Raw genomic sequence first — 11,230 nt, 5'->3', positions numbered from 1 at the left:
GTGCCATGGAGTTGGTTCTGACCAATAGTGACCCTGTATAAGGTTTCCAAGGCTGTAAATCTTTACAGGAGCAGAAAGCCTCATCTTTCTCCCAAGGAACTGCTGGTAATTTTGAACTGCAGACCTTGAGGTTAGTAGCCTGACTTGTAATCACTACCTACTATGCTACCAGTGTGTGTGTATGTGTGTGTGTGTGTATACATACATACATACATACATACATATATATATGTAGCCAGAGTGCTCCATCTCTCATACTTCAGACATATTGTCAGGAGGGACCAGTTACTGGAGAAGGATATCATGTTTGGTAAGGTGGAGGGTCAGAGAAAAAGAGGAAGACCCCCAATGAGATGGATTGGACCCAAGTGTGGCAACAGTAGTGAGGTTGGCCCAGGATCGGGCAGTGTTTTGTTCTGCTGTGCATGAAGTTGCTATGGGTCGGTACCGACTTAATGGCACCTAACAACAACAACAACAACAACAACAATATATATATACATAAATACATTTACACACAAACATATTATGCGATGGTGAAGCACTGTAGGATGAGCACTGGATTTCTAATCACAAGGTTGACAGTTCAAACCCACCAGCAGTTTTTGGAAACCCTATATAGGGTTGCTGTGAGTTGGAACCAACTCGATGAACAACTTATTTACGTACATCATACTGTCCACTTAGATATGGAGCCCTGGTGGTACTGTACCATAAGCACTGAATTGCTAACCTTAAGGTCAGCAGTCCAAACCCACCAGCCACTGGAGAAAGATCAGACCCTCTGCTCCTGTAAAGGTTTAAAGCTTCAGAAGCCATTTCTTTACTATTGAAGATTTCTTTATTCTTTAGTTATGCCAATATACTATATTGAATATATACTCCATATGGAATATGTATTCCTGGTGTAGGAGAAACACTGGACCACAGGGTCAAGTTGAACTACAAGGTCAGCAGTTCAAACTCATCAGCCACTCCTCCGAAACCCTATACAGGTTCGCTATGAGTGGGAATCAACTCAAAGGCACTTAACAACAACAACAACGTATGGAATATGCTTTCAGCACACTAATATAGAAATGGGTACATAAATTATGGATATTCATATTCAAACTTATACTTTAAAATACTTTTTGTTAAATCAGAAAATGCCTATGAGATGGCAAAATGCACATTATTAAAAAAGTGTAACTAAACCCACTGCCACTGAGTTGAGTCTAACTCATAGACTAGGCTGTTGAATATACTTTTATCTGTATTAGCATATGGAGTCTAGCATGGTGCTGTGGGTTAATGTGCTGGACTGTAAAGTTATTTGAACTGCAAGATCAGCGGTTCAGCTCACCAGTTGCTTCTCAGACACCCTATACAGGGTCGCTACGTGTTGGAAACAACTTGATGGCACTTAACAATGACAATAACAACAACAACAACAACATATTAGTGTATATTATCTTATTATTTTTTAGGACAGATTTCTGAACAGGTCAAAGTAATTCTCTACTTTTTATTTATTATTTCAGAGCATAGGGTTAAATGGTTTTCAGAATGGTTGAACTTTCATTTAATTCACTAACGTTAAGAATTATGTAAAAATAGAACCTTGTTTTTATTTGGATTTGAATATTCAAGAGATTAAGTTTTTGAATTTTTATTTACTATTTATATTTGGTCTGGAACTTGTCACTGTAGATTTATGCACAAATACTTCTATATTATGATGTTAATGTTTTAATAAAGGAGCTCTGGTGGAGCTGTTGAACTGTTAACTGTTAGCCACATGATCAGCAGCTAACCACATGAGTTGAACTGTTAACTGTTAACCACATGATCAGCAGTTCAAATCCACCAGCTGCCCCATGGGAGAACCATGAGGCTTTGCGCTGCTGTAAAGATTTACAGTCTCAGAAATCCTGAGCCAGAACCGACTCCACGGCGCACAACAATGACAACGCATTTTAAAAATATTAATCTGTATGGACTTCTTACAGAGTAAGATTATTATTCCTTTGTCGTATCTGTTGCCTGTAATTTTTTTTTCAAGTTTCAATTAGGATATTATGTACATAATATTATATGGTTAAATATTTGCATGCATTCTTTCCCTTATAATTTGTTGATTTTTTTTTTTTTTTTTTGTAATGTATGAAAGAACTTCAAAAAGCTCATGGAAATATTCCATTATCTTTTAGTTCCATTTTCCCATGAACTCTTTGAAGTCCCCTCGTATTTTGCCAGGTAGATATCACATATGCATGTATTTAACATTTTTCTCTTTGATTATGTCTTGAAAATATTTTTCCCTTAACCCATTTTGCTAATTTACTTTATAGTACAACACAATCTGAAACTGTGCAACCTTTTCCAAATAAAAATATTCCAGCACCATTTATTACTATAATGTTGTTGTTGTTGTTAAGTGCTGTCGAGTCGGTTCTGACTCATAGCGACCCTTTACAGGGTTTCCGAGGCTGTAAATCTTTACAGGAGCAGAAGCCTCATCTTTCTCGTGCGGAGCGAGAAATAATGGTAATAATGATATGTAATAATAATAAAATCTTTCATGCAGTAGAATCTATTTAAAGAATACTTCCTGCTTTATTTTTCTTTGTGTTGATCCTTGTACCATATGATTTTAACACTTCTAGCATTGTACCAGCTTTGTATGTCTCAGAGGGCAGCTTTTCTACCATCCCTTATTGTGAAAATTTCTTTACATGGCCTACTCATTTCTTCTGCCAAATAATCATAACTGTAATCTATGAAGACATGACTCTCATTTCTCAAAACAAAATTTTTACTGGGATATTGATCAAAATTACATTAAATCTAGATGTTAATTTGAGAAAGATGGCATGAATGTTGCTATTTAATATACTTATAATCCCTCTACTTCCAGAACTGCAATGCATATGGCAGTGGATACTAACACCATGCAAAACCTTCACAGACAATTACTGCTTCTTTAGAGAGACAAGATATGGATAGAAGAATGGCTCAAGAACTGATGGTGGTAGTAGTGGTGATGTGCTGTGGAGTCAGTTCCAACTCATAGTAATCCTGCATAGAGTTTCCAAGGCTGTAAATCTTTATGGGAGCAGAAAGCCTCATCTTTTCTCCCACCGAATGTCTGGTAGTTTTAAACTGCTGCTGATCTTGAGGTTATCAGACTGACTCATAACTATTATGCTACTGGAACAATTGAAATGAAGTCATTTTCAGGAGGATTTGCATTCTTTCTTTTTTTTTTCTTTTTTTTTTTAGAAATAAGTCCCTGTGTGGCATTGTGGGTTAATGTGATTGACTGCAAAGTTAATTTGAACCTCAAAGTTGGCAATTCAATCTCAGAAACCCTATAGGGGTTCACTATGGGTTGGAACCCACTCGACCAATGGCACTTACCAACAATAACAACGTATCAAGAAGAATTGAACATACGAATCGGGCTGCGAACCTTAAGGTCAGCGGTTCGAAACTACCAGCCGCTCCGCGGGAGAAAGATGAGGCTTTCTACTCCCGTAAAGATTTACACCCTCGGAAACCCTGTACAGGGTCGCTATGGGTCGGAACCGACTCAATGGCACTTAACAACAACAACAACAATAAGGAATTAGTGGGAGTATTACTTGTTACATAAACAAAATGACTAGAGAAGTAGATTGCAGCAGGATCCATTCTGGAACCAGCACAGAAGTTTTTTTTTTTTTTTCACTGTTAAGGATTACACAATTAATACAAGGAAAGGGATGTGGGGAGACAAACACTCTCAACTAGAGAAGTGTGTATATGTGATGCTTTCACAACCCAATAAGTGTTTATTAACCAACTGTGTGGAACTGCAGTCTCAAGTGGCCATCCTCAATTGATGTGTAAGTTGTTAGTATCAAATCCAAGCCCACTGCTGTCAAATCTACTGTAATTTATGGTGACTGCATATGTGTCAGAGTAAGACTGTACTCCATAAGTTTGGTTTTCAATGACTGTTATCTTATGGAAGAAGCTCATCATGTTGCCAGATCATTCTTTTGAGGCAATATTGGGTGGATTTGAACCACCAGTCTTTCGGTTAGTAGTTGAACTTCAAACCATTTGCACCACTCAGGGGCTTCTATTAAAAAGGACTTACACAAAAAATCAGCATTTGCCATGTTAAGGTTAATTTGAACAGAATTGTTGTTAATCAAAGCAACGTACTTGTGTACATCCACTCCTCACTTACCTGTATGGTTTAGTTCCAAAGATCAGGTCATTATGCAAGAATTCAGATCCCTGCTAGTCTTCAGTGATAGTATGCCCACTTCCCGACCATCAGGCACCCCCAGCACCTTGGGATGCATATGGTACAGTGGGCCCCTATTCCCCAACATTACTTACCAACCACCAAGGAATGTCAAATTTGAAGGTGGGGTGGTTGGATGTGGTTTGTTACCTCACACCACTCAATTGAGAGTGGATCCCACTTACTCTCATCCACCCCTACCCTACCTTCCTTCTTCTCTCCTTCCCACTACCCCAGCAACTTTCCTAGCACCTCTAGGCCCCCACCTTATCTTTCTCCCTCAACCTTACTTCTTTCTGTCTTGCATCGCCTTCTATGGTTGGACCAAGATCTCTGGCCTGGTTGTCACTTGGGCCTCTGGTATGTCATTAGTGGTAGCTCACAGATGACACCCCAGGCCTGGCCCCATGTGAAGCCTAGACCATCTATCTGAGAGACTGCCGTTCATAAATGCAAAATGTAAGATAATGACAAGGAAAATAAGTCAGGACTAAGTGTATAACCTTCTGAAATCACAATGACTTCTGAAATTGATTCTTAAAGTTTTCTTTCGAATACTCATATATTTCTATTTATCCTTCATTTATGAGCAAATGAAGCTGCTGGATGGCACAAATGGTAAAGAACTCAACTATTAGCCAAAAGGTTGATGGTCGAACACACTCAAGGAGTCTTGGAAGACAGGCCTAGCAATATACTTCCAAAACGTCTCAGGCTTGAAGACCCTGTGAAGTACAATTCAACTCTATAGCAACCCAGCTGATCATGGATTGGAACCATGGATCGCAACCCAGCTGATCATGGATCGGAACCATGGATCGCAACCCAGCTGATCATGGAACAATATCATGAGTAAATAACAGATATTTAAAATGTATGATAGCCTATCTTAGGCATTGACTAAAAACCACCTTTTTGTCTTTGTTTTTTTAAATAAAAGGGAATTTTGGTATCACCTTTCAAATCATGAATGCTCAGTGCGATTCATTTTCTTAAGAGGTGTGAAGAAGGCCTACCTTGAGCGCCACTCGTAGCACATGATCAGAACATCTTGATGGGGCAGAATGTGCGGGCACTGGCATGAAGAATTGGTAATGAGTAGAACTTGAGTTCGAGGGATGGGGGATAAGGACTTGAAGATGTCTTTCACATCCACCACAGTGGTGAATTCATTGCAGCCACTCCTCTCGACAGCTTTTATTTTGGCATGAATAGCTGCAATTGAAAAGTCAATGTAAGTGATGTGGACGCTTTGGAGAAAAACTAGAGATGGTGAATTCACATCCACTGTTGAACCTCTTGAAAAGAATCATTCCTGTAATTATGGTCATGTCTAAACTGCCCAAATGAAGGCAAAAAGCCCACACAATCATATGCTAAATATACGACCTCCCATGTTGTCAAGACTGCTTTTTACGTTCTGAATCATACTGGAAGATGTAAAAGGACATCACCAAGACGGTTCTGCCTCTGGGTCAGTGATTGATTCTAATGGGGTTGCAGATTGGATTTGAAGAGAGAATCCCATTGCTCTTTCTTAGTCTTAAAATTCTATAATTCTCAAATTAGCTTTTATTTTTATTCTTTTGCCAAAAGCATATCAGGAAACTGAGTTACATAATATCAAGAAAAAATTCACAGAAATGTGTTTTTATTTATAGATAGCTTATCTTGTGATGACTTGAAGTGAGAGATGTATATTCTCTGATTCCGAAGTCACCTTAAAAGTTTATATAGTTCAATTTGCCACTTGATACTTGAATTTCCTGTTTTATGGGAAAGAACCATAAGATCCCTGAATGATACAAATGATGTGGTGCTGTAGGATAAGCACTGGACTACTACCCACAAGATCAGCAGTGGCTCAACCCCATCAGCTGATCCTCAGTAACCCTATACAACGTTGCTATGAGTTGGCATCAACTTGATGGTATTTAACAGAAAAACAACTAATAACCGAAAGGTCAGTGGTTCAAACTCTTTCAGTTGCCAGGAAAGACAGACTTGGCAATCTATTTCCATAAAGATTGGTGGTGGTTATGTGCCGTGGAGTCGGTTCCGACTCATAGCGACCCTTTACTGGGTTTCTGAGGCTGTACATCTTTACGGGAGCAGAAAGCCTCATAGTTCTCCCACAAACAGCTGGTAGTTTCAAATTGCTGACCTTGAGGTTCACAGCCCCACAACACTACCAGAGCTCCTTTTCATAAAGATTGTTGTTGTTGTGAAGTGCCATCGAGTCGGTTCCGACCCATAGTGACCCTGCATTGGGTTTCCAAGGAGCAGCTGGTGAGCTTGAACCACTGACCTCGCAGTTAGAAAATCCTATGGTATAGTTCTAGTCGATTACACATGGGGTTGTGATCAGTCAGTTTCGACTCAACGGCAATAGGTTGATTTTTTTCCCCCCAATATGATTATAACATTTTTAAACAGGAAGGAATCTTTGGGGATTATTGAGTTCAATTCTTTAATTTCACCGACTTTCAAAGTGAGACCCAGTGTGAGCAGAGGTTAGAACTGTTATGACACATGGCTGCTGATATCACCACTCTTGAAATTCTGGCTTCCTTCTGGTCCCCTGGTATTACTGCCTCCCACAATACTGTACTCAGCCTATTATGAATCTGTCTTGGATTCTATCCTAGGAAACTGGTTTATGAAGGAGCCAAAGAGTTTCATTGACAAGGTCATTCTGAGGCAATGACACCCAAGGGACTCGAATGACAGGAAAATTCATTAAAAACCAAGGCCAGATCTATGCAGATAAAGAACTAAGTAGATCCGATTAAGATACCCAATTAGAATGGGAACATAAACAGAACAGATGAAAAAAAAAAAAAAAACCTGCAACAAAATAACATATTTGAAAAAAATGTGGTTGAATAGCCCATATTGGTTATGTATGATACTCAGATCTTACAGACTACGTACAAGTTTTTGCTTTTTTTTCAGATTTTTATACTGCCACGAGCTTTCTACTTGCATGTGTGATACATAATCCAAAGCTCCTCATTGATACAACATGTCAGTGTGAAATTTGGAAAAAGTTGACAAACGAATATGGAAAGCCAAGTTAGCAAATAAAATGAATTATTTCCCCCTGAAATCCTTTTCTGTTATTTTAACACATACAATTTAAAGTGACAAAATGGGTCTTTTAAAGAACCTTTTAGCTAAATTTACCTTTGGATGATGGTGATAGGATTACATATTCTTAAAAGCATTTATCATAATTGACTTATTCTTTGTAGAAAATGCTGATGACTCCTCCAAATAAGAAAGAAGGCATTTAATTTATGCCAGTCTTGTAATCACAGAGGTTCCTGATTAATTCCCCATAATTTCTTTAAGATGTTCACTATGTGTAGGTGCTTATAAGTAAAAAGAAAAAACAAAACGACAATAAAAAACAAAAAACGCATAGATAGCTCGTCATTATCTGGGTCTCAGATAACCAGATCCATAGATTAGTCACCCAATAGCCCTCCTCATTCTTTGTACCTATAGCAATGAAACCAATGAAAGAGTAAGTAGGTTGTTCTGTTTCAGCTAATCAGGGTCTTTTCTTCTTCAAGACAAATAGGCTCAGGTGCCAAACTTTCAATCTGATCCACAAAACTGTTCTCATCTGGGCAGTTGGCTCTGTTTTCACTGACTTTACCCAGGGGACAAAAAGAGACAGTTTACATCTGTTGTTATTGTGTCATCTAGAATTCACATCATTGATCTGAAAAATTTCCAACCTATTATGCTTTTGAGTTATGGTGTTGAAGGAGAATACTGAAAGTGCCATGGGCTGCCAAAAGAACCAATAGATCTGTTTTGGAAGAAGTGCAGCCAGAGTGCTCCTTGGAGGCCAGGATGGCCAAACTTCGTCTCTCATATTTCGGACCTATTGTCAGGAGGGACCAGTCACTGGAGAAGGATATCATGTTTGGTAAGGTGGAGGGTCAGAGAAAAAGAGGAAGATCCCCAACGAGATGGATTGGCCAAGTGGCAGCATTGATGCACTCAAGTGTGGCAACAGTAGTGAGGTGGGCCCAGGATCGGGCAGTGTTTACTGCTGTGCATAAGGTCACTATGAGTCGGTACCGACTCGGTGGCACCTAACAACAACAACAACAATATGATTCCTATTGTGCAACTCTATTGTTATTCCAGCTTTGTAAAGTGTCAAGTTTCAAAAGCGAGTGGCTTCACCAGATGACTTACCATAACTGTAGTTTTTGCTCAGATAAGTCGCCAGAGTTGGTTTCACCTTTTTGCACTTGCACCTGTCTAATGGAGACATAAGAGAGACAAAAAGTTAGAGACACAATACTCACTTTAACTAGAAGGAGAGGGATGCCTGGGGAAATAAGAACTTACCGGGACTTAAGTGTTTACAATCAAGATCAAGAGGCCTTTCTTGTACCATCATGTCTGGGGTAATGTCTATCCACTTCACGTCTGAAATACACACAGGGACACGTGGGTGTGGTCAGTGGTTTTTGTCCATTCGCCTGACTAGGGAAAGGAACAATCTGAAGATAAAACCCTAACACAGAATCACAAAAGACCAGAGTACTAAACAGTAGAAATGTAATGGATTGCTGACAAATTGTTTCATATAGACATCTCTGGGCTTAGAACGAAGACTTTTGAGTGAGCATACCGACTCAATATGAATTGAAACAGCCGCACACCCATTTATCTTGACTGATCCACTTAGCTTGGCCATACTGGATTATTTCAGTCACCCCCTCTCCAAATGCATTTAAAAATGTTGGTTTTCCAAGTTGATGGTTTATACTACTCAAATAATCAAAATATTTACAAATCCCCGACGCACAATTTGCATCAGAGAAGCAGTCCATAACTAAAAACAAGCAAAGCCTTCTCTATCATTTGTTTTAGCAATAAAAGTATTCTTTCTAAAACTAATTTAGAGAGGAGTTTCAATTTTCCTCTTCCCTTAATTGCCACCGTCCTTCATGTTTTGGGTAATGCTCTGAGGTCTAACTTCAGAAACCACTCTAGAGCAATACCATAATCTCTTTAAACATGGTATAACCTGAGTCAGGGACCAAACCAACTCTGTGGAGTAGATTCCAACGCACAGTGACCCTACAGTACCGGGTAGGCTTCCTGAGACTGCAAGTCTTTGCAGAAGCAATCTCATCTTTCTCTGTTAGAGTGACTGGTGGGTTTGAACCGGGAGCTGTGTGGTTAGCAGCCCAATGCTTAGCCCACTGAATTACCAGGGCTCCTTTGAGTCAGGGAACATCTAGATAAATGAATACAAAAATATTTTTAGGTTTCATTTCAAGAAGTGGACCTTGAGAAACAACAAAATGATCAAAGAAGAAAAAAGGCAGATGAAGTTGAGATCAGGCTAATTGAGATGCCACAGATGAGGCGTGATGGTAAGAAAAGATGCTGCAGATGTGATCCAAGACCAGGAAATAGACGTCGCAATTTAATACTACATTTTCAAACAACACTCCTGGTGGGGAGTAATGACATTTACTCTTTTCAGAACCTTCAAGAAGCAGTACTCAGTGGAGAGAATACTAGTACCTGCCTTGCGCAATTGTTATGAAGATTAAAATGAGTTAATACATGGCAAGTTCTTAAGTCAGGCGACCCGTAATAAGTACTAGATACATGTTTGCTGCAGCAGCTATTCTGAATATCACTTCCGTTATTACTGTAAAATGAAAACATGGCCAATGGCACCTTCTGTAAATATAACCTCCTGGTGGTGTGAAGGGGGGAAGAACCAGACTCTTCCAGTAGTCTCCTTCCACCGAATGGCACCTCCTCCACGCTCCCACTTGGGACAGGACCAACCACTTGTAGGTGGTGCTGCCCTGATACTCACTGGGCCCTGACTGTCCGGGTGCCGTTTTGGCCCCCTCCCTCCTTCGCTCCCCAGCCTCACCCTCGGGGAGGTCGGTGACAATGGCCTCTGGCGAAATGCACACGCCCCGGTCATAGACAGGCAGCTCATCGCAGGCCAGGCTTTCAGGCCAGCTGTGGTTGTACATCTTCATGAGGGGCTCACAGTCGTCGCGCGCGCGCTGACACAAGGATTTGCACGGTTTGATGGGGTCGTGTAGGAACTCCAGGGTGCAGATGGGCGCGTACATGGCGCAGAGGAAGAATCGCAACACGCCACTGCAGTTCGCGTCTACCAGCTCCTCATACTGTTCAATGGCCAGGATAGCGTTCTCCTGCGTGCTGTGGTGCAGGTGGTTGGGCATCCGCGTGAGGTTCCAGGGCATGTGCCGGCACATGGGGATGCGCACCGCCTCGCAGGGCGCGCCGCGCACGCCCAGAGCCAGGCGCAGCCACAGGCAAAACGCAGCCAGGACCCAGAGGAGCATGGCACTGCCCTTCCACGCTGCGACCCCGGCAAGCAGAAAGGGCCCTTCGCTTCGCGCCTCTTTCGTCTTTTGCTCTCGCTTCTCGAAAAAGGGTGTCTTTTGGAGCACAGAAGCGATTCTCTTCCAAAATTCTAATGGGCAGCAATGAGAGGCCACTGGGTCCAACCGCCCAAATCCGCCTTCCAATGCTCAGAACAAGAGCGGCGGCAGCCCTCGGCCTCGGGGGCGAAAACCCGCGTAGGCGGTTCTTTTCTCGGACCCAGCAGCTCGAAGAGGAGTCAGCCACGGCCATTGCGGGACCCTATTTATCCCGACACGTCCCCTGACGTGGGCTCTGAACGCTCCCTTGGCAGCTGCAGGCGCGGCGCGGGCTCCCCCTCAGCTGCTCCACCCCCCAACCCTTTCTTTGCAGGGGCGGTGACATCATCTCCTCCGGGTCCCAGCCCAGGGTTGGAATCCTCATTCTCCAAAACCCTTCCTTTTTAGTCTGGCCAGTCCTCTTTCTTCGGACCAAGAAAAAGAGTCTCTGGCAGTCGTGTTGGACCCCGGATCCAAGTGGGTGCATGAGAAGATCTCAAAG

The 11,230-nt window shown here is 41.5% G+C and overlaps 1 protein-coding gene across 1 annotated transcript in view; it reads right to left on the bottom strand.

The window, feature by feature from the left end:
- Positions 1-10,692, bottom strand: part of SFRP4 (secreted frizzled-related protein 4) — a 14,480-nt gene extending 3,788 nt beyond the window's left edge. The window contains exons 1-4 of the mRNA XM_006832123.1: positions 10,206-10,692; positions 8,651-8,731; positions 8,495-8,560; positions 5,296-5,494 (exon numbers count right to left, since the gene is read on the bottom strand). Coding sequence (XP_006832186.1) covers positions 5,296-5,494; positions 8,495-8,560; positions 8,651-8,731; positions 10,206-10,650 — 791 coding nt within the window. The 5' untranslated portion in view covers positions 10,651-10,692. The remainder of the gene's footprint in view (positions 1-5,295; positions 5,495-8,494; positions 8,561-8,650; positions 8,732-10,205) is intronic.
- Positions 10,693-11,230: the final 538 nt, after the last annotated feature.

Source organism: Chrysochloris asiatica, unplaced genomic scaffold (genome assembly GCF_000296735.1).
Source record: "Chrysochloris asiatica unplaced genomic scaffold, ChrAsi1.0 scaffold00006, whole genome shotgun sequence".
Lineage (NCBI taxonomy): Eukaryota > Metazoa > Chordata > Mammalia > Afrosoricida > Chrysochloridae > Chrysochloris > Chrysochloris asiatica.
Note: the sequence above shows the minus strand (reverse complement) of the source record. Positions and strands in the feature narration are given on the sequence as shown.